A 24,628-nucleotide genomic window follows, 5' to 3' on the forward strand; every position below is an offset into this window, starting at 1 on the left:
GTCACACTTGTCTTCTGCAGCCTGCCTCTGAATTCCTGGCACCTGCCACTCTCCTTGGGCCGAAGTGTCTATTTGCTGGGCTGAACAACCTCACAGCCCTGATGCCTGTGATGTCATTACCTCGACAAAGGTATAGCTTGAAGGAGTGATCTCCACCCACTGCCAACGTGAAGATACATTTAACCCCGGGTGTTTCAGGCTGAAGCCCTTCAGCGCTGAGGCTGCACGTCAGTCAGGGAGTAGTGTCCCACCCTTTCCCAACTCTTCACAGGGTGGAGTGTGTCCCCAGGCTGTGACGATTTGGAAAAGGGTGGGTTAAAGGATGCAGGAGGGAGTCTGCGCAGTTCATCATCAGGAGTTTTGAAGATACTCTGCGCAGATTCAAGGTGTCTCCTTTCTGTGCTGCATTTAGAACAGGATCGAGGGGGACCATTTCAGCTCTAGTGGAGGTTGCATTTGGGTGCGGCTCCAGAAAGGGGCCTAAATTCCAACTAGTTGTACCCTGCAGCTCCCACCCCTGTTTCCATATGTGTGGACAAAGTAAGTAGCTAAACAAAGTAAAAAAACAGTACCATCAACTGGGGAAGAGAGTGCTCACACAGCCCATTTAAGGCTAACCTGCTGAATTTTGGTTGCAGAATGTTTGCCATTGCCGAAGTTTGTCTGAAGGTGACTTTTTTAATGGAGCGGTCAATTAAAAAAATGAACTTTGTTCGTTCGTGTGAAGGAGCGAACTTTGCATAGAAGCTGCATCTTAATTAATAGAAGGCGAGTCTAAACTTGCCTCCCGACCCCAGGACCACCCTCAGAGGATCCCTCGTCTACCGTCCCCCCGGACCGCGCGCCACTTTCAGCGACTCCATCGCCGACTTCGTCTCCCCGCAAGCCCTCGCCTCGCCGGACTACATCCTCCTAGGCGACCTCAACTTCCATCTGGAACAAAACAACGACCCCAACACCACCGCCCTGCTCGCCAACCTCGCCAACCTCGGCCTCAAGCAACTGGTGAACACCGCCACCCACATCGCCGGACACACGCTTGACCCTATCTTCTCCGCCAGCAAACACGTCTCCTTCAGCCACACCTCTGCTCTACACTGGACCGACCACAGCTGTGTCCATTTCACATTCCGACGCGAGACCCGCCACCTCCGCACTCAACCCATCCCTCGTCGACAGTGGAACAAAATCCCCAAAGAGCAACTGTTCTCCGCACTCGCTGTCAACCAACCTACCCTCACCACCGACCCCAACGACGCAGCCCTCAGCCTCTTGAACTGGATCTCCAACTGCGCAGACAACCTTGCTCCCCTCAGACGCACGCATCAACAGGCCATCACCAAAAAACCTCTCTGGTTCTCTGACACCCTCAAAGAATCAAAGAAAACATGTTGCGCCCTCGGGAAGGCCTGGCGCAAGGACCACACCGCCGACATCATGACCGCCCTCAAAAACGCAACCCGCGAACACCACCACCTGATCCGCGAAGCCAAAAGGAACTTTTTCACCGACAGACTGGACAAAAACAGCCACAACAGCAGAGAACTTTTCAGCATCGTCAAAGAGTTCTCCAACCCCAACGCCAACGCCGTCACGCCCTCACAAGACTTGTGCAACTCCCTCGCCACCTTCTTCCATCGCAAGATCAGCGACCTCCACGAAAGCTTCGGACACCAGACCCTACCAAGCATCACCGAACCCACACCCCCGGCCATCACCCTCAACGCCTGGACCCACGTCAACACTGAAGAAACCAAAACCACCATGAACTCTATCCACTCCGGCGCCCCATCGGACCCCTGCCCTCACTTCATCTTCAATAAAGCCGACTACATCATCGCCCCGCACCTCCAGGCCGTCATCAACTCTTCATTTTCTTCTGCTACCTTCCCCGAAAGCTGGAAACACGCCGAAGTCAACGCCCTACTAAAGAAACCTACGGCTGACCCTAGCGACCTGAAAAACTTCCGCCCCATCTCGCTCCTCCCCTTCACTGCCAAGGTAATAGAGAAGACCGTCAACAAACAGCTTACCACCTTCCTGGAAGACAACAACCTGCTCGACCCCTCACAAACCGGATTCCGAACCAACCACAGCACTGAAACCGCCCTCATCTCAGTCACAGACGACATCAGAACCCTGATGGACAACGGTGAAACAGTCACCCTCATCCTCCTCGACCTCTCGGCTGCCTTCGACACCGTCTGTCACCGCACCCTAATAACCCGCCTCCGCTCCACCGGGATCCAAGGACAGGCCCTGGACTGGATTGCCTCCTTCCTCTCAAACCGCTCTCAAAGAGTTTACCTCCCACCGTTTTGCTCAGACCCCACCGAGATCATCTGCGGCGTACCTCAAGGCTCATCGCTCAGCCCGACACTCTTCAATGTCTACATGAGCCCCCTCGCCGACATCGTACGCAAGCACGACATCATCATCACCTTCTATGCCGACGACACCCAACTTATACTCTCCCTCACTAAGGACCCCGCCAGCGCCAAGACCAACCTACAAGAGGGCATGAAGGACGTTGCAGATTGGATGAGGCTCAGCCGCCTAAAGCTGAACTCTGACAAAACGGAGGTCCTCATCCTCGGCAACACCCCGTCCGCTTGGGACGACTCCTGGTGGCCCACGGCCCTTGGCACCGCACCGACCCCTCAGACCACGCCCGCAACCTCGGCTTCACCTTGGACCCTCTTCTCACCATGACCAAGCAAGTCAACGCTGTGTCCTCTGCCTGCTTCCTCACCCTCCGCATGCTCCGCAAGATCTTCCGCTGGATCCCCGCTGACACTAGAAAAACCGTGACCCACGCCCTCGTCACGAGCCGCCTGGACTACGGCAACACCCTCTATGCTGGGACCACCGCTAAACTCCAAAAACGCCTGCAACGTATTCAAAACGCCTCAGCCCGCCTCATCCTTGACGTACCCCGCAACAGCCACATCTCCGCACACCTGAGACACCTGCATTGGCTCCCAGTCAGCAAAAGGATCACCTTCCGACTTCTCACCCACGCACACAAAGCCCTCCACAACAAGGGACCGGAATACCTCAACCGTCGCCTCAGCTTCTACGCCCCCACCCGTCGCCTCCGTTCCTCTGGCCTCGGGCTCGCTGCCGTCCCTCGCATCCGCCGCTCCACGGCGGGTGGGAGGTCCTTCTCCTTCCTGGCAGCCAAGACCTGGAACACCCTCCCCACCAGCCTCAGGACCACCCAGGACCACTCCGCATTCCGGAGACTCCTCAAAACCTGGCTTTTCGAGCAGCAGTAACCCCCCCTTCCCCCTAGCGCCTTGAGACCCCCACGGGTGAGTAGCGCGCTTTATAAATGTTAATGATTTGATTTGATTTGATTCAAGCCCCCGGGGTTCCTGGGGACGGTTACCTTTCTTTTATTTCATTGCGCTATTCATAATATCAGTATATGTATTTACAATAAGTGCCCAAACCTATACTCACAGTGCACAGCAGGAGGCCTTGAAAAGTTTCAACCTCAAAAGAGGTATTGAAATTTGTTGTCGGTTTAGATGTTCATGTAGTGTGTTTTTTTTTCTTCTCATTTGCATATAGATTTGGATTTAGACCACAGAGGGATTTAGAAGAGAAAGGAACATATTATATGTTACGCATGTTATACCTGCAGGCCTGCTTGGTGCAGGATGACATACCAAACTCTTCTACCACCACCTAGCCCTGATGCCTGGCACTGCGGGGTGTCACTGCATTGTGCATGCAGTGCTAACATGAGATAAGCACAGAGTGGCCCTGCTGGGCTTCCTTCCGCTCTCAGCCAGCTGCAATGCACCAAATCGAATCTCTAAGGGTAAGAATCCATCATAAAACCTGACTGTGATGCCGACCCCTAAACGCATGCTACTCGCTTTTAACTGCAGATTCAATATTTGAGCTATTTCACCAGCCACCAAATGGACATGCAAGGAGGCTTGAAAGCTAGGGGATCGGGATCCTCAAACTGAGGTGTGTCGAATACAGTCAGCGTCCCTCATCCTTCCCTCACCCTGTAGTAAGAAACCAATGAAGACTCTGCTTCTTGATTTGTGGCCATGGATAGATACCATAACATATATTACACAGTGTTTTGCAGCAGGAGGAACCAAGCCCACTGAGCTATCACAACAACAAAAATGAACACAGAGTAAGGTAAAATCACCTCGAGTAAACATGCATATTTATAAACAGATGTTTGAATATATGAATGCATATGTGTTATTCATATATGTCCATAGAAGAATATGAAGGTCTCTGTACCTATGTGTCATCAAGGTGTGATATCAGAGTGTCTCAATGCTTCTGCATGTGTTCGTTGAAGTGTGTGATTACTATGTGCCTGTGTGAGTGTCAGTCGGTTTCTCAGTGTTCCAATGGTCTTCAGTCACTGGGGGACGTGGTGAAGTGAGACCGGTGTATGCTGCCTGTCATGCAATATTTCGGATCGGGCAGTATTTGTGGATGTTTTACACCTCTTAAAGCTCAAATGTGAGATAGCCACACAATGAGAGACCCAGGAAATCTAAAGGCTTGTGGAGGTGGGATCGAGTCAGTCACACGTGGCATGGCATGAATGAAGATAGCAGTCTGAATTTGGAGGGGGAAAGTACACATTACACCTGCTGCCCTTCTTGGTACAAGGTGAAATATCTGACTTTTCAACCCCCACCTCAACCTCCAGGGTGGCACTTTGTATGCAGTGCCAACTTCACATGCACATGGGGTTGGCAACAGAGTGGCGCTACTGGGCTTCCTCCTGCTCTCTGCCATCTAGAATGCAAGCGGTCAAAGCACCAAGGGTAATAATAAATCACAAGACCTTCACTGAGCTTATTTATTTGGGTGTGTATGTAAATATATATATAATTATAATTATAATTATATATATATATATATTCACTATAGCAATGCTCACAGCTGGGCTCCTGGAGGCCCGAGAGAGGTGGTGCGTAGAGAACCGGCAGAGCACTCCGGTTAAAAATAGAAACAATGAAGAAGCTTCCAAGGAAGAACGCACACTCGGGAAATCCCAGAACTCAAATAGAGTAATTTATTTCACACACTACGCGTTTCGGCTGTCTAGCAGCCTTGATCACGTGTAACATACCACCAGTGTACATTTAGTTAAATACCCCTTGAATATAAACATAGAAATAGGACTACACATAACAAAAGTTATACAAACAGTGGAAATAAAAAGGGGAGTAAATAATTCATACATTAAGACCATTGCAGGAATAAATATATTAATAAAGCAGTACTTTTTCATATATTAAAATAATTGCAATATTTCATAAGTAATAAGTAAAGGAATGATAATAATAAGAAAACATTCGGTTTTCAACCAAGTGCATTAACATTGCCTAACTGGCTCCCAATTAGTACTCAATAAATAACATAAATAAATAAATATATATAAATCTAAGTTATCATATGTATCCGTTTTAACAAATTAACCGCATAGATATTATTTAATACATCTTACAATATTTTATTTTAATGAATTTAATATTCTTAATAGTTGTAGATGTCTAGAATTATACACGATCAATTGTATCGGCATACTCAATTGCATATAAATGTCTTCACAGTTACATATAAATATATAAATATAAGTATAAATATAAATATAAGTAAGAATATGAGTATAGATAAGAGCCAGTCAATTTTTTCGTTGTAAATTTCAAGTTACATCTATTCCGCACTTCCAAATGTACTTCTTCAATGCACTAGCATCTAAAGTTATTCATTTAACATTCCTTAATTTACTCCCTAAGATGATTCTAACCATATTTTCTCCCAATCTACATAACCACATGTTCTACACAAGTTTTCAAATATCCGATATCCCTGACACCTCGTGACTGAATACATGCACTTAGTATTCCAAAATCGGGAATCCGTCCGGACTCCTCCATTCTGAAAGAAAAAATAGAATTGAAAAATAGAAAATTGGTTAAATATTAAAAGTATTAAAAATACATACTTTCAATGAAAAGCTACCACTCAAATACGAGCATTAATCCAAATAACTAAAAGCTCCCATCCCATGTAATAATCCTAAAAATAATCATCAAAAAAGATGAGTGGTAAGCTCTTCACTCATATTCAATCCATGAGGTGTCTTAGTTTCTAAATCAAGAATATATTTGGATTCTTTTATACGTAAGGTCAACTCTCTATTACCTCCTCTATGATACGCGGGTATATGTTCAATACCAAAGTAGGTCAACACAGTAGCATCAGAATTATGATACTCCTCAAAATGTCTTGCTACCGGATAATGGGGATTTTTTGATGTAATAGCCCGCATATGTTCAAGAATACGCTTCTTCACTACATGTTTTGTACTTCCCACATACCACAAATGACACGGGCATTCCAATACATAAATCGTAAAAGGAGTACTGCAAGTGAGAAACTGCTTAATGGGTCTATTTGTCCCTGGTCTTTTTATGGGGTACTCTTTTCTTGCCACACTATTACGACAGGCTTTACAATGACCACAGGGAAAAAATCCCTGTAAATTATGCTCCTTAACATGAGATAACGGAGAAATATCATTAGATCTCAACATATCATGAAGATTACGGCCTCTTCTGTATGTAATCGAAGGCCATCTCTGAATCTCCTTACCAATAACAGGATCACTTTTCAAAATGTTCCATTGTTTGGAGATAATCTTTTTAATCTTTGTGGTGTCCTCATTAAAAGTTAAAATTAATCGAGTATCATCCTTCTCCTGTTTTTCAGTTACTGCCGTATTATCAAAGAGAGTCTGAATTCTCTCAACTTTCTTGATTTTTTCTGTGGCCTTTTTAATTATCCACCCCGGGTAACCTCTTTGTTTGAATCTTCTAATCATCTCTACCTGTTCTCGTTCAAATGCCTCATCTGTGTTACTTATTCTTTTAGCCCTCAGTAGTTCTCCATACGGAATACTCCATTTAAGTTTATCTGGGTGTCCACTAGCAGCATGCAATAAACTGTTTCCTGCTGTAGCCTTACGAAAGAGTTCAGTATATATCATCCCATTCTTAATCTCAATCTTTGTATCTAGAAATTCAATATACACCTTACTAATATTGTAAGTTAAACTAATATTGAGATTATTATCATTAAGTTTAGTGATAAACTTAATAGCCTCTTTCTCAGAACCTTTCCAGATAATAAATAAATCATCAATATATCTGAGCCACTGGATAGCCTGATGTATTTCAGGATACTTCTCTTCATCCTTGAAAACATGTTCTTCCCAAAGGCCCAAAAATAAACAGGCAAAACTGGGGGCAAAACAAGTTCCCATAGCAGTCCCCAAAATTTGTTTGTATAGTTGACCATTGAATAAAAAAATATTATTAGTCAGACAGTACGTAATCATTTCAATGATCATATCCGTATGTGCCAGGTATCTTAACGATCTAGTATGTAAAAAATGTCTGCATGCCTGTATGCCTTTCTCATGATCAATAATGGTATAAAGGGAATTTACATCAAGAGATATAAGTAAAAAATCTTCTTCCCAAATAATACCCTCCAATTTGCCTAAAAAGTCCTTTGTATCCTGAACATAAGAGGGTAAATTCATGACAAAATCTCTTAGAAAAAAATCCACATATTTGGATATATTTTCCAGAGCATTACCACAAGATGATACTATAGGCCTTCCCGGAGGGTTGAGTCTATCCTTATGAATTTTCGGGAGAATATACAATACAGGTAACTTGGGAAAATCCTTTTTCAGGAAACAGTACTCCTCCCACACTAATAGACCCTTATCCTTCCACTCTGTTAGGAGACGCCATATATTAGTGATACTATTAGAATATACTTCTTTAGTTATAACTTTATAAAAGTGTGTATTACTCAATTGACGCATAACTTCGTCAATATATTTCTGCCTTTTCCAGAGTACTATATTGCCTCCTTTATCTGCTGGGCAAATAATAGTATCACTGTCTTCCACTAATAATCTAATGGTCTCACTCTGATTAAATGTCATATTGTTATTATTTCTTGGTCTGAACCATGTTCGATGCCGGAAATGTGTCAGACCACGCACCGTCATGTCATAAAAAGTATCTATATTATCATGCATCATATTTGGCAAAAATGTCGATTTGGGTTTGAAACCGGAAGGAACTACTCGATCATAAACAACACCCAGCTCTTCCAAATTTTGATATAGATTCTTTTCATTAATTGGTGTTATACAGTCCTGTTCTAACTCATGCAGAATTAACAATGTATCCACATCGCTAATAGATAGAACATGTTTGTCACTATCCTTATTCACATCAGGTTCCAAACTATTGCAAATGTTCCCTTTCAGTTTAAACCATTTTTTTAGTTTTAATTTTCTAACAAATTTAAACAGGTCAATTCGGGTTTCAGCATAATTAAAACGTGTAGTTGGACAAAAAGAGAGACCCAAACTCAATGTTCTTTTATCATCTTCAGTTAAAAAGTGATCTGATAGATTAACAATAGTTTTATTCACCGTTTCCATATCCATTAGATCACCATGTTGAAGCCACTTGTTATTTTTCTCAATTACTCTTAATTTGGGTCTCTTCTTAGTCCGGTCTCTAATTCTCTGTCTCCTCTTTTGACTCCTGCTCGTCTTCCTCGTCGTCCTGTTGATCTGCCCCTGTAATTTTGTCCCTCTCCCTTCTGTTTGTATGGTACTTGCCTGCCACGACGCAGCAGGCGATACTCGTCTAAAAAAGTAGCCGGTTTGTTGGTAACTTCGACACTAGACGGTTCACTTTCCGTTGAACTTAAAGAGTCAATCTCTTGTACACTTTCCAGTTCACTTTCAGAGGTTGAGGGCTGGGCCATAGATATTGGGGAATTGCTACCTGATTTGTACAGATGATCGTATTTTCTACTAAAAGTTAGAATTCTACCACTTTCATAATCTCCAATGTCTCTATGGAGTTTTTGTTGTTTCTTAATTTTTATATCGTCTTCATATTTCTTCAATTTAACCTTCATAAGTTCAAAAAAGCGAGAGATACTTTCTTTGTCTGTTTCAGATCTGCTGGTCAAATCATCTTTTATTTTTTTAATGTCCAATAACAGGATCTCACGATCACGCCAAGCATATTTGACCAAAATTTCCAACATATGTTTAGAACTGATTGCAGAATTATCCGCCCATTCTTTTAACATTTCAGGATTTGGAGACTCATAGACTGGTGTAATAAAGATTCTTAGTCCTCTTGGGACCATATCCTGATCAATATAATTTTGTAAAGAAGTGGCTTCCCACCATTTCGAAATTTCCTGTTTACACAATTTTTCCAGCTTATGTAAGGATGTATTCAGATCATTATTACCACCCTGATCAATCACAGACAATTTATTTCTTATGGCAGTTTTAGAGAATAATACCTGAGCAGCCATTTTCCTTTCACTATCAATGTCATCATCCATCTTGTTGACTAGAGTATACGAATCCAAATATATACAAAAAGACACAACTATTACTAAGATATAAATACTCTATTGAGACTGAGAAGACCCCTGGAAAAATACCAGTTCCTCTTGCCGGAACCTTACAAGCATAAAAAATATCATGCACAAGAAAAAAGGACCAAAAATATCAATTTTCTGTATCACGTTAATGGAGTACTTTAAACAGTACCGCAATTCCTGGAGAGACTCAAAATATGTTCATTTTAGATAATATATTCCAATGCCACTATATACGGCTTCATAGCACTTCACATTTCAATTCGATTGAGATATAATTTCGAATTTGGACTCCCAATATAAAAAAATAGGAATGTTGTGAAAACAATATGGTACTCCTACAGTTGCACAATAATCCCACGTTACTCCGTAACTGTCATAGAGCTGGTTACACAGTTCAATAATTCCCGACCATGAGCAAAAAACTCCGTTGTAAGGGAGGAGAAATACGTTCAGGAGATAAATAAAATAGATGAGAAAATGAGAGAATTGGTGATGAAGTTTTTCCTTTATCGATGACCAATTATTTAAAAAAACATCGTTTGCAAAATACGCCGTTTATAATTGCAATGTTTTAAATATCTCCATGTCATCAAAGAACTAGAAACTCTCAATTCGTTACCCGGTCCTGTGTCAGAAGCAGCTGAAACAATTCAGAATGAATAAACAGAATCTCAGCGTTGGTACACCAACTTAATTAGGCTGTGCAGTCAACAAACGAAGTACCTTTTGTGAAGACGCTATGCTGCTCTAGCATCGTAGTGAATATTTAATCCAAATACAAGTATTGTTAGTCAATTTCAAGAGCAGTAGAAAAGTAAAAAATTCACCAATAAGACTTGTAATTGCACTGTGTTCGTTCCAAAACGCAGAAAGCAGCTCTTCAGTATCATAAAAAATACTGCGATTCAAACCGGGTTAACGGCCGGCCAAAGAGAGCCTCAAACAATTCATTAATTGCACCGATACTCGCAGCTGGGCTCCTGAATGCCCGAGATGAATAATGCGAGACAGGTCGGCACAAAACTCCGGTTAGTAATATAAACACCATTACCGTTTGTGTAGCCGCTCCGCTACTTTAACATCGTAATGGACATCCGATCCAAGTGCATTTGTTTTCAGTCGATTTCAAGAACGGTGAAAAAACAAAACAAAAACAAAAGAGTCATCAATGGGAGTTGCAGTTACATCATATTCATTCCAAACTGCAGAAAGCAGCTCTCCAATGCCGTGAAAAATACAGCGATCCAAAGTAGGTTAACGGCCGGCCAAATGGAGCCCCAAACAATCCATTCACTATAGCAATGCTCACAGCTGGGCTCCTGGAGGCCCGAGAGAGGTGGTGCGTAGAGAACCGGCAGAGCACTCCGGTTAAAAATAGAAACAATGAAGAAGCTTCCAAGGAAGAACGCACACTCGGGAAATCCCAGAACTCAAATAGAGTAATTTATTTCACACACTACGCGTTTCGGCTGTCTAGCAGCCTTGATCACGTGTAACATACCACCAGTGTACATTTAGTTAAATACCCCTTGAATATAAACATAGAAATAGGACTACACATAACAAAAGTTATACAAACAGTGGAAATAAAAAGGGGAGTAAATAATTCATACATTAAGACCATTGCAGGAATAAATATATTAATAAAGCAGTACTTTTTCATATATTAAAATAATTGCAATATTTCATAAGTAATAAGTAAAGGAATGATAATAATAAGAAAACATTCGGTTTTCAACCAAGTGCATTAACATTGCCTAACTGGCTCCCAATTAGTACTCAATAAATAACATAAATAAATAAATATATATAAATCTAAGTTATCATATGTATCCGTTTTAACAAATTAACCGCATAGATATTATTTAATACATCTTACAATATTTTATTTTAATGAATTTAATATTCTTAATAGTTGTAGATGTCTAGAATTATACACGATCAATTGTATCGGCATACTCAATTGCATATAAATGTCTTCACAGTTACATATAAATATATAAATATAAGTATAAATATAAATATAAGTAAGAATATGAGTATAGATAAGAGCCAGTCAATTTTTTCGTTGTAAATTTCAAGTTACATCTATTCCGCACTTCCAAATGTACTTCTTCAATGCACTAGCATCTAAAGTTATTCATTTAACATTCCTTAAATTACTCCCTAAGATGATTCTAACCATATTTTCTCCCAATCTACATAACCACATGTTCTACACAAGTTTTCAAATATCCGATATCCCTGACACCTCGTGACTGAATACATGCACTTAGTATTCCAAAATCGGGAATCCGTCCGGACTCCTCCATTCTGAAAGAATAAAATAGAATTGAAATTTCAGGTCAGATGCGGGAAACTCCCAGACTCCCTGACTTCAGGTCAGATGCGGGAAACTGGCGGTCTCCCGCCGGTTTCCCGCTGCCCTGCAGAATCCTCCATGGCGGCGGAGCACGCTCCGCCGCCATGGGGATTCTGACACCCCCTACCGCCATCCTGTTCCTGGCGGGTCTCCCGCCAGGAACAGAATGGCGGTAGGGGGTGCCGCGGGGCCCCTGGGGGCCCCTGCAGTGCCCATGCCAATGGCATGGGCACTGCAGGGGCCCCCGTAAGAGGGCCCCACAAAGTATTTCAGTGTCTGCTATGCAGACACTGAAATACGCGACGGGTGCAACAGCACCCGTCGCACCTTCCCACTCCGCCGGCTCAATTCTGAGCCGGCGTCCTCGTGGGAAGGTTGATTTGCCCTGGGCTGGCGGGCGGCCTTTTGGCGGCCGCCCGCCAGCCCAGGGCAAATCCCAAAATACCCTCAGCGTTCTTTCGACCCCGGAGCGGTATTTTGGTGGGGGAACTTTGAATCACCCCCAATATCACTTTACTAGGGATGTACGAGTAAAATAAATATGTCAACTGGTTACAAGCCAATGTTACCATGTTTAAAAGAGTGAGCACATGCACTTTAGCACTAGTTAGCAGTCATAAACTGCCAGAATATTAAGGCCAGCAAAAACGAGTTTTAGCAAAAATTTAGGAGGAAGGCTGAAGGTTTGGGAGCAGACCACCTTAAGACAGAGAGGTCTAGCAAACTTTATTAGAACCAATGCCAGATGACACAAAGCCTCACAAAGCAATGCCACACCAAAGCCTTGCACCAAGAACACAACGTACAATTTTCAGTCGGCCAAACTTGCTCCTGTGCCCGCCCTGCGCTTCAGATTTTGTCCCGGTACAGTGAGACCAGATAACCTCTGTTAGTCTTTGCACATTTTTGGCACTACTTTTATCTAAGCCTTTAAAATTTATTATCAAGTTCTACTGACTGGACTTTTGTCCTTTTGGTCTTGTTTCATTCATTAGATGGTACACTATGTTTCTGAGTTAGAGTGGGTTTTTCATTGTTTTGCATTTTCACTTTATTACTGTGTGCTGCGTAAAAAGTGTACACATTGGGGGTCATTCTGACCCCGGCGGCCAGGGTCGGCGGGAGCACCGCCAACAGGCTGGCGGTGCCCCGCAGGGCATTCTGACCGCGGCGCTTTGGCCGCGGTCAGAAGAAGAAAACCGGTGGTCTCCCGCCGGTTTTCCGCTGCCCTGCTGAATCCTCCATGGCGGCGCAGCTTGCTGCGCCGCCATGGGGATTCAGACACCCCATACCTCCATCCTGTTCCTGGCGGTTCGCCCGCCAGGAACAGGATGGCGGTATGGGGTGTCGTGGGGCCCCTGGGGGCCCCTGCAGTGCCCATGCCAAAGGCATGGGCACTGCAGGGGCCCCCGTAAGAGGGCCCCAAAAAGTATTTCAGTGTCTGCTCAGCAGACACTGAAATACGCGACGGGTGCAACAGCACCCGTCGCACCTTCCCACTCCGCCGGCTCCATTCGGAGCCGGCTTCCTCGTGGGAAGGGGGTTTCCCGCTGGGCTGGCGGGCGGCCTTCTGGCGGTCGCCCGCCAGCCCAGCGGGAAACACAGAATACCCGCAGCGGTCCTCCGACCGCGGTGCGGTATTCTGGAGGGGGGAACTCTGGCGGGCGGCCTCCGCCGCCCGCCAGAGTTAGAATGACCCCCATTGTCTTTAAGTTAAACCTGTCTGCTTTTGTTCCAAACTACCAGAGGGGTAAACATAGGTTATTTATTGACTTTTGTGGCTCACCCTGCCAAGGATTGTGGTTGTTCCTTGAGAAGGGTTTACAGCCCCCTCTACCAGTAACTCAAATTCTCACAGGAAGCATGCTTTAAAATGGTTGTGGCTTTAACTTAGCTATTAGGAAAGTATTGGATTCAGTGTGTGAGGTTTTGAGTCGTTCTCCGAACTTGGTGGTGTGAATGTCACTGAACATAAGCATAAAATACTTCTAGGAGTGCAGCACTAGCCACAGTCAAGCATGTGGGTGCCTACCCTTATTATTATTTAAAGTGCTAGGTATCACAAAATTGAAACAACGTTATGTGTACATCAATGGAGTTCTCTCAGAGGTAATCTCTATGGAGATCACCCAGAAGTAACAGAGTCAACGATTGCTGGCACTGTTGTATCTCATAGTATCGTAAAAACAGACAATGAGGGGGGGAATGCTTGCAAAGAGCCCAAACCTTTGTCAATTGCTATGGGTAGCACCTCAATCCAAAATTTGTCATATACTGTTTCGAAAGTCTTTATGAGAACACGGAGACAAAAGTTTAGAAAAAAAAGAAATCCGGTCACATACTGGATTCATAGAAAGTGCCATGCTTGCCAAATTGGCTTGATGGTCACCGTGTGAACTTAAGTTTGCTGTCAATGTAGTTGTTTATTTATTTAAACACATTCTTGCTCAGGAGACTAACTTCTTTGAAAGCAAAAATCACGACAAAGACTACATAATACTAAAGACCATATAATTTTACATTATTATATTGCCATCATAATAAAACATATTTTAAAACCCTGCACAAACATATATTTACATTGGCAATAACGTTTATCCTGGGTCATCCACTTCCATCTCCTAGAATCACATATTTCAAGTCTTTTTATTTCTGTTTTTTAAATCTATTCTCTTTCCTCAGACAGAATGGGCATACCAAAAAAGGCATGTGAAAATGACATATATACAAGCCTAATGGATATTTGGGTCGCTGTCTTCTATTAGTCTATTTAACTTGCTACACTTTGCTTCCACCCAACTCATCATACAACATTGAACAATGGGTCATCCCACAGTATCCATTAGTTCTCCTGCACTGGAAGTGATGGCATTTCCATGATCACATGTCCATTTTTTTCATTTCTACCAGTAGTGTCTGCTACAGGCAGCTTATGTTTGCTGCAGACATATTGCTTCCAATACATACATATATTTAATTTGGACTTTGTGTCAGCCACTTGCTCATGACTGGCTTTATTTTCTATCACAGGTCAGTGGATGGACTTGACTCCCTGTTTTTCTACTTGTTCTGTTCAGGAGCACTGTGGTCTCATAGTTCTTACTGGATAAGTTGAACCTTTCCACAGCGACCTTTTTCTTCTTCATGGGTGTGCATGTTTTTCCTTGGTCTCTTGGCTGCTAGTTCCACTTGAAATCCCAGTGCCCAAGCCTGCCATACGTATTCTACCTATTTATTATACATGCCTGATTATCCGTTTTCCTACAATGCTTCCCGTCCAGCTCTGTCGCTCCGCAGTGCTCTCCATCCCACTGTGCCCAGCTCCCAATTTCCAATTTATTTTTTCATAATATTAATTTTCATGAGGATGCTAAAATGTCCTTTGTTCATTTTGGAATGGTAAATTAAAAATAACAAAATGACAGCTGGTGTAACATGATGTATGCACCTGCATGTATCACAATGCATGTACACGCATATGTCACAGCATGTGCCTTTATCAGTGCATACATGCATCGTGGCCATCATGGAATGGGTTAAAGCTGCTCATGCATCATGATACATGCAATTGCATGCATCAAGAAGAATGAGTAGGCATCATCCACATCTTGGAATGTATATCCTTTAGTAGAAAACCCATTCCAAGATGGCAGCCCACGCTTCTGCATGCGTTGACATGCATATGCTGTATCATGATACTCTGGTGGTCATTCTGGCATTAGATAATACCCATTCATAAAATCATTAGCAAAGGCAATATCTCTAAATTTTACAGCTGAGAACTACTGGTTGTGCCTTTGCTTGTTTATTTGTTGTCATTGTTTGAGCTTTAGACAATGTTTAATTCTGCAGGCAGACTAATTCAACGACAATAGCTCTTGTTCGTTGCATCAGTAAAAATCATATTTTATTGTAATGTGCATTGAAACTTTGGAATGTACAGCAGGGTTTGAAGTCCGAAGATTTGTGCGGTGGCATACCACAATATATGAACGTCATTAAAATAAATAGAGAGAAAATCTTAATGGCTCTGATCCAGAATCTGTGCATGCACAGAAAACAAGAACTGGCATCACCAGCAAGGATGGAATCGTAATAGGAGCCAAAGTGCCACTTCCAGTGAGGCTGTGAGATGATGTTCGCTACTTTGTACAGTACCACCTGATGCTGGAGTTGGAAACCTAAGAGAAATATTCCAGATCCTTTCTTTTGCCTAAGAAAGGCTTAAACGGAGGAGATGTTACCCATTAGAAATTATGTTACGCAGTTGTTTGAGCAGGCAGTTGTTTGAGCAGCGTAGCATTCATCCGTTATTTGGCCTCTTAGATCAGTTGGACATCAGATAAAGATTGTCCTCTGAAAAAGCTGCTGTTGGTTTAAAATCTCGACTGATCATCCATTATTAGTTGTGTCTTTCACTAGCACCATATTTCTGTGTAGGTGTGAGTGTATGTGTATGTGTGGATTGCTGAAGTGTGCAAAGTCACACAGTTTCTCCATGCAAATTACCTGTAAGTCTTAGTGAAACAAAGAACACAATGGTTTGCCACAACGGGTGCTTCCACATGACAATAAGAACTTTCACCAGGTTTAGTGAGTACTGTTTGTGTTGAGTCAATCTTGAAAAGCTAAGATGGCATGGCATCGAAAATGCTCACAAGGAAACATGAGACACACCTTCAGAGTACTCATGAGATAAAGAAGAGCAATGCCTGCAAGTTACTGGCTTAGCATGGTTTCAAAATTCTCATAAGAAACAATTAATTAAGGAATGCCCTTGTACACAAAATGCTTGTGAGTTACTGATTCCAATTATCACCCATGAGAGAACTCCACACAAATGAGTAGGTATAGGAAAAGTGGGAATCTCATGTAATGCAATTCCGTGCAGACCTAGTGGTGGGTGTTTCCTGTAGGGGAGGGCGATCCACTGCAGAGGCCGACCAGGAAGCCATGTTGTTCAGTGTCTTGTTTGTTGAGTCGGTTGCAGACTTACATACAAGTGTGCATATCAAGCAAGAGACCTAATAGCTTTTCTGACCAGATGAGAGAATTTAGGAACATATAATGGTAGGTGTCAAAGACATATTAGTGACTGTGAACAAAGATGTTAAAAATTTCAAACCACATTACTTACACCATAAATCATTAAAATGTGTATAGGTCGACTCCTTACCGTCAGACTTCTTACAGACAGAATAATACTTCTGATCACAAGACGATGTCTTCCAACTTCCATCCACATCTAGATACACACACGCCCTTTTCTGCTTTGGTTCACCTGGTGCCCATTTAGTGTACCTCAGCCTCCAGTTGTCAATCCACATGTAGTAATCATTAGTCTAAAACATTTGATATGGGATTAAAGGCTTAATGACGAAATAAGAAATTTACCTTATTTATGCAAATAATGCAATGAATGTTAGGTATACATTAAATCATTTCCCTTTGACTTTTAAAGGTATGACTTTAGGATTAAAAATAATTAATACCCTACAGCAGTTGTATTCCAAACTATCTATAGCTTGATTTATAAGGTAAACTTATCCGTTTGCTTTAAGTTTACGATTGTTTGCTATACACAAGGTATTTTCTTGGTAGTATCTTTATGACTGCAAAGTCTTTGCACATTTATTTATTTTGTGCAGAGACTCTGCAGTCATAAAGATACTATCGATAAAATACCCTGTGAATAGCAAACAATGGTAAACTTACACAAAATAATAAGTTTACCTTTGTGAATCAGGCCATTCGTTTTTTTTTCAATTTACAGTGTCGAATCCAGACTATTGTCAAGGCAAATTTATATACAGATAGGTCTACATGAACTATTATTAACGCTACACCTATGTACCTTTGTGGAATAAAAATCACCAAGGTATGCACTTCTTTAGCAGCATCTGAATCTAATTGTCTCCCTAACTGGTATTGAACCATTAAAGGTGCACTTAATTTCTGCAAATCCTACAATGGTGCCTCTTTTCCATTAAAGGTACAGGTGCTGCAATTTCAAAATAAAAGGTAAAATGCACGGAGTTATTAGGGATAGAATACACTCGCCAAAAAAACTGCTATCTGGTCCCCGTTATCTGCAGCCCACATCCTCATAGTGAAATCTGTTTCTCACAATTAGCTGCTAATTTGCAAATGAGTATCACATTCTTTGAGTTATTGGTTATCGATCAACAGTTCGCAAGGAAGAGGGATTTTCCTTTCCTACCTATTCTTCTTTTCCAAATTGCAAAGAATTGCAATGCGGGCATTCTTTGCAAAGCCAATTGCAAATTACAGTGTCCCTTTAGTGCATTGAAATTCTATTTTTTGTACTAGCTTGCACGTTTTTTTCGCCTCGCTCTTTCAAAGTGCGGAACAAATATGCATATCGACCCTAGGTTTCCCTACACAAAGACATTACATTATACCTCTACGAAGTAGTCAGAGTTTACCTCCATAACAACTGTGTATTGGGAATATATATCATTGAGTGGAGTTAGCGTGTCGCTGATACCTTAGCTTTGCAGAGCCAAGCACCCAGTAAACATGAACGCTTGCTGGATATTGCGCTTGAGGAGTGGACCTCTTAGGTCTTTTGTTTACCTTTTATCCTGGGTGGTGGTAAAGTGTTTTCAGAATTACATTTTTGTGAATAAAATAGCTGAAAACGATTTAATAAGTCGATCCAATGTGGTAATATGGACTTAACATGGATACAGTTGAAACAAGCTTAAATGATGTGCTGAAGTGCACTTAATAATGTGATTTAGTTGTGCCACATTTTCACAAACTCCATATTAGTTAACATGGATGTTGTTCTCATGCTGTTCTTATCGCTCTTCCTCATTCCCTCTCCCACCTCACTCCCCTTCACATCTTCTCTACCCATGGGCTTCGCAGAGTAAAGAATAAATGATGTAATGGACTTTTTCCAAAATGTGCATGTATTGTGAATTCATTATTTTCATGTTCCTAATGTTGCACGTGCTCAAGGTTCTTCCTCTAGTATTCCATCAAATCAAATCAAATCATTAACATTTATAAAAGTGCGCTACTCACCCGTGCGGGTCTCAAGGCACTAGGGGAAAAAAGGGGGGGGGGGTTTACTGCTGCTCGAAAAGCCAGGTTTTTAGGAGTCTCCGGAATGCGGAGTGGTCCTGGGTGGTCCTGAGGCTGGTGGGGAGGGAGTTCCAGGTCTTGGCTGCCAGGAAGGAGAAACACCTCCCACCCGCCGTGGAGCGGCGGATGCGAGGGACGGCAGCGAGCGCAAGGACAGAGGAACGGAGGAGGCGGGTGGGGACGTAGAAGCTGAGGCGTCGGTTGAGGTATTCCGGTCCCTTGTTGTGGAGGGCTTTGTGTGCGTGGGTGAGAAGTCGAAAGGTGATCCTTTTGCTGACTGGGAGCCAATGCAGGTGTCCAAGGTGTGCGGAGATGTAGCTGTTGCGGGGTAGGTCGAGGATGAGGCGGGCCGAGGCGCTTTGAATGCATTGCAGGCGATTTTGGAGTTTGGCGGTGGTCCCAGCATAGAGGGTGTTGCCGTAGTCCAGGCGGCTCGTGACAAGGGCGTGGGTCACGGTTTTTCTAGTGTCGGCGGGGATCCAGCGGAAGATCTTGCGGAGCATGCGGAGGGTGAGAAAGCAGGCGGAGGACACGGCGTTGACTTGCTTGGTCATGGTGAGAAGAGGGTCCAAGATGAAGCCAAGGTTGCGGGCGTGGTCTGCGGGGGTCGGTGCGGTGCCGAGGGCCCCCAGGAGTCGTCCCAAGCGGATGGGGTGTTGCCGAGGATGAGGACTTCCGTTTTGTCAGAGTTCAACTTTAGGCGGCTGAGCCTCATCCAATCTTCGACGTCCTTCATACCCTCTTGTAGGTTGGTCTTGGCGCTGGCGGGGTCCTTGGTGAGGGAGAGTATAAGTTGGGTGTCGTCGGCATAGGAGGTGATGATGATGTTGTGCTTGCGTACGATGTCGGCGAGGGGGCTCATGTAGACATTGAAGAGTGTCGGGCTGAGCGATGAGCCTTGAGGTACGCCGCAGATGATCTCGGTGGGGTCTGAGCGAAACGGTGGGAAGTAAACTCTTTGGAAACGGTTTGAGAGGAAGGAGGCGATCCAGTCCAGGGCCTGGCCTTGGATCCCGGTGGAGCGGAGGCGGGTGATTAGTGTGCGGTGACAGACGGTGTCGAAGGCAGCCGAGAGGTCGAGGAGGATGAGGGCGACTGTTTCACCGTTGTCCATCAGGGTTCTGATGTCGTCTGTGACTGAGATGAGGGCGGTTTCCGTGCTGTGGTTGGTTCGGAATCCGGTTTGTGAAGGGTCGAGCAGGTTGTTGTTTTCCAGGAAGGTGGTCAGCTGTTTGTTGACGGTCTTCTCTATTACCTTGGCTGGGAAGGGCAGGAGAGAGATGGGGCGGAAGTTTTTCAGGTCGCTCGGGTCAGCCGTAGGTTTCTTTAGTAGGGCGTTGACTTCGGCGTGTTTCCAGCATTCGGGGAAGGTAGCAGAAGAAAAAGAAGAGTTGATGATGGCCTGGAGGTGCGGGGCGATGATGTCGTCGGCTTTATTAAAGATGAAGTGAGGGCAGGGGTCCGAAGGGGCGCCGGAGTGGATAGAGTTCATGATGGATTTGGTTTCTTCAGTGTTGATGTGGGTCCAGTCGTTGAGGGTGATGGCCGGGGGTGCGGGTTCGGTGATGCTTGGTTGGGTCTGGTGTCCGAAGCTGTCGTGGAGGTCGCTGATCTTGCGATGGAAGAAGGTGGCGAGGGAATCGCACAGATCCTGTGAGGGCGTGACGGCGTTGGCGTTGGGGTTGGAGAACTCCTTGACGATGCTAAAAAGTTCTCTACTGTTGTGGCTGTTTTTGTCCAGTCTGTCGGTGAAAAAGTTCCTTTTGGCAGCGCGGATCAGGTGGTGGTGTTCGCGGGTAGCGTTCTTGAGGGCGGCCATGTTGTCAGCGGGGTGGTCCTTGCGCCAGGCCTTCTCGAGGGTGCGACAAGTTTTCTTTGATTCTTTGAGGGTGTCAGAGAACCAGAGAGGTTTTTTGGTGTTGGCCTGTCGATGCGTGCGTTTGAGGGGGGCAAGGTTGTCTGCGCAGTTGGAGATCCAGTTCGTGAGGCTGAGGGCTGCGTCGTTGGGGTCGGTGGTGAGGGTGGGTTGGTTGGCGGCGAGTGCGGAGAAGAGTTGCTCTTCGGGGATCTTGTTCCACTGTCGACGAGGGGTGGGTTGAGTGCGGAGGTGGCGGGTCTCGCGTCGGAATGTGAAGTGGACACAGCTGTGGTCGGTCCAGTGTAGAGCGGAGGTGTGGCTGAAGAAGATGTGTTTGCTGGCGGAGAAGATAGGGTCAAGCGTGTGTCCGGCGATGTGGGTGGCGGTGTTCACCAGTTGCTTGAGGCCGAGGTTGGCGAGGTTGTCGAGCAGGGCAGTGGTGTTGGGGTCGTTGTTCTGTTCCAGATGGAAGTTGAGGTCGCCTAGGAGGATGTAGTCCGGCGAGGGGGGCGGGGAGATGAAGTCGGCGATGGCGTCGCTGAAAGGGGCGCGCGGTCCAGGGGGACGGTAGACGAGGGATCCTCAGAGGGTGGTCCTGGGGTCGGTGCGAATCTGAAAATGCAGATGTTCAGCGGCGAGAGGGGTGTCTTCGGTGGAGGTGGTGACGCTGATGGAGTCTTTGAAGACGATGGCGATACCTCCTCCTACTTGGTTGGTGCGGTCTTTTCTGGAGATCTTGTAGCCTTCGGGGATGGCAGTGGCGATGTCTGGAGCTGATGAGGCGTTCATCCAGGTATCCGTGATGAAGGCGACGTCCGGAGCTGTGGAGTCCAGGAGGTCCCAGAGTTCAACGGCGTGCTTGTGGACAGAGCGAACGTTGACCAGGATGCACTTGAGGTGGTTGATGGCACGTGGGCTGGTGGTCGTGGTAGTTGCGTGGTGGAAGATGCGTTTGCAGGAGTTACAGGCGAAGGGTCCATGGGTGCGTTTGGGGTGGGCTTGGAAGCAGGTGTTTGAGCGCCCGGGGTTGAGGGCGTGGAGGGTGGTGGGGTCGTAGCGGGTCAGCGGGGTACGGGAGAGCTGGGGACCAGGGGTCGTGGCGCTGGGCGCAGGCCAGGCGCGGACGGGCGCAGACGGGCTTGCCTCTGGTGCGCCTCTGGCGCACCAGCGGCGTGGTCGCACAGCGGCCGCTATAAGAAGAAGGAGGGGGGGGAGGGGTCAGCTGGGGGCGAATGGGAGCTGGGGGGCGGGGGCGTGAAGGAGGTCGCGGTGGGAAAGCGCGAGGGAGGGGGGACAGGTAGAGTGAGAAGAGCTGGGGGAGGGGGGTTTAAGGGTGGAGGGGGGTGAGTGTTAGAGTTTTAGGAGAATAGGGAGATAGATAGGAGTAGGGTTGAGAAGATAGGGGAGGGGGGGTGGTAGAGGTGGGTGAGGGTGAGAGGTAGAGTGAGAGGATAGGAAGATAGGTAACAGAGGGGGTGTCGGGACGGGGGGGAGAGATAGGGAAATAGATAGATGGAGAAATAGGTGGAGAGATAGAAAAATAGGTAGATAGGAGGAGGGGGTGAGTGAGGGAGTTAGATGGAGAGATAGGTAGAGGAGTGAGGGAGGCAGGTAGCGAAAGGGTAGATAGGGGTGATAGTGAGGTGAAGGCGAGTGAGGGAGGGGGGTGAGGCAGGAGCAGGAGGGCAGAGACAGGGGCTGGAAGAGACAGAAGTCGGGGAAAACCGAAGAACGGAAGAACAGAAGAACACAGAAGAACAGAAGAGAAGAACACAGAAGAGCAGAAGAACACCGAAGAACAGAAGAGAAGAACACAGAAGAACAGAAGAGAAGAACACAGAAGAACAGAAGAACACAGAGGAAGATGCAGGGGACGAGGAAGCAGAAGAGCAGACGAACAGAAGATCACCAAAGAAGATAAGGAAGACGAAGAGCAGAAGGCAGAAGACCACAGAACGAGATGAGGAAGAGGAGAGGCGACAGGAGAGGCTGAGGAGCACACAGAAGAAGAGAGAAGACGGGGAAAAGAAGAGTACAGAAGAAGATTGCAGAGGAGGAGCGAGGAGGAAGAGACAGAGAGGAGGAAAAGAAGCAGGAGAGAGGGTGAGTAGCGCGGGGCAGGGCGAGGGGCTGGGAGGTGGGGGGTACTTACTGTGAGGTGGGTCTCAGGAAATCAGGAACCTGGAGGAGCTGGAGGTGCTGCAGCGGCAGGGGGAGCGACCTACCTTTGGGTCAAGGGTCGCTACCACTGTCGCGCAGCGGCGCAATAAGAGGGAGGAGGGGGGGAGGGGTCAGCTGGGGGCGAATGGGAGCTGGGGGGCGGGGGCGTGCAGGTGGTTGCGGCGGGAAAGCGCGAGGGAGGGGGGGACAGGTAGAGTGAGAAGAGCTGGGGGAGGGGGCTTTAAGGGTGGAGGGGGGTGAGTGTTAGAGTTTTAGGAGAATAGGGAGATAGGAGTAGGGTTGAGAAGATAGGGGAGGGGGGGTGGTAGAGGTGGGTGAGGGTGAGAGGTAGAGTGAGAGGATAGGAAGATAGGTAACAGAGGGGGTGTCGGGATGGGGGAGAGATAGGGAAATAGATAGATGGAGAAATAGGTGGAGAGATAGAAAAATAGGTAGATAGGAGGAGGTGGTGAGTGAGGGAGTTAGATGGAGAGATAGGTAGAGGAGTGAGGGAGGCAGGTAGCGAAAGGGTAGATAGGGGTGATAGTGAGGGGGAGGCGAGTGAGGGATGGGGGTGAGGCAGGAGCAGGAGGGCAGAGACAGTGGCGGGAAGAGACAGAAGTCGGGGAAAACCGAAGAACGGAAGAACAGAAGAACACCGAAGAACAGAAGAACACCGAAGAACAGAAGAGAAGAACACAGAAGAACAGAAGAACACAGAAGAACAGAAGGACACAGAAGAACAGAAGAGAAGAACACAGAAGAGCAGAAGAACACAGAAGAACAGAAGAGAAGAACACAGAAGAGCAGAAGAACACAGAAGAACAGAAGAGAAGAACACAGAAGAGCAGAAGAACACCGAAGAACAGAAGAGAAGAACACAGAAGAGCAGAAGAACACCGAAGAACAGAAGAGAAGAACACAGAAGAACACAGAAGAGCAGAAGAACACCGAAGAACAGAAGAGAAGAACACAGAAGAGCAGAAGAACACAGAAGAACAGAAGAGAAGAACACAGAAGAGCAGAAGAACACCGAAGAACAGAAGAGAAGAACACAGAAGAACAGAAGAACACAGAAGAACAGAAGAGAAGAACACAGGAGAACAGAAGAACACAGAGGAAGATGCAGGGGACGAGGAAGCAGAAGAGCAGACGAACAGAAGATCACCAAAGAAGATAAAGAAGACGAAGAGCAGAAGGCAGAAGACCACAGAAAGAGATGAGGAAGAAGAGAGGCGACAGGAGACGCTGAGGAGCACACAGAAGAAGAGAGAAGACGGGGAAAAGAAGAGTACAGAAGAAGATTGCAGAGGAGGAGCGAGGAGGAAGAGACAGAGAGGAGGAAAAGAAGCAGGAGCAGGAGAGAGGGTGAGTAGCGCGGGGCAGGGCGAGGGGCTGGGAGGTGGGGGGTACTTACTGTGAGGTGGGTCTCAGGAACTCTGGAACCTGGAGGAGCTGGAGGAGCTGCAGCGGCAGGGGGAGCGACCTACCCTTGGGTCAAGGGTAGGTCCATTGCTCGGTTAGCTCTCTTTCACAGGTGTATAGCCCATTGCTTAGATATGTTGCATAATAGTTGAACTTCCTATGACTACATGGCACTGGAGATGCTCAAAGCTTTCTCAAAAACAGGATAGCGTTAA

The 24,628-nt window shown here is 45.6% G+C and overlaps 1 protein-coding gene across 1 annotated transcript in view; it reads right to left on the minus strand.

Moving 5' to 3' along the window:
- LOC138261947 (macrophage mannose receptor 1-like) overlaps nt 1-24,628 on the minus strand; it is a 683,716-nt gene that overhangs the window by 72,441 nt on the left and 586,647 nt on the right. Inside the window, exon 25 of the mRNA XM_069211540.1 lies at nt 17,034-17,199. Within this exon, the coding sequence (XP_069067641.1) occupies nt 17,034-17,199 (166 nt within the window). The remainder of the gene's footprint in view (nt 1-17,033; nt 17,200-24,628) is intronic.

The sequence above is a fragment of the Pleurodeles waltl genome, chromosome 10 (genome assembly GCF_031143425.1).
Source record: "Pleurodeles waltl isolate 20211129_DDA chromosome 10, aPleWal1.hap1.20221129, whole genome shotgun sequence".
Classification (NCBI taxonomy): Eukaryota; Metazoa; Chordata; class Amphibia; order Caudata; family Salamandridae; genus Pleurodeles; species Pleurodeles waltl.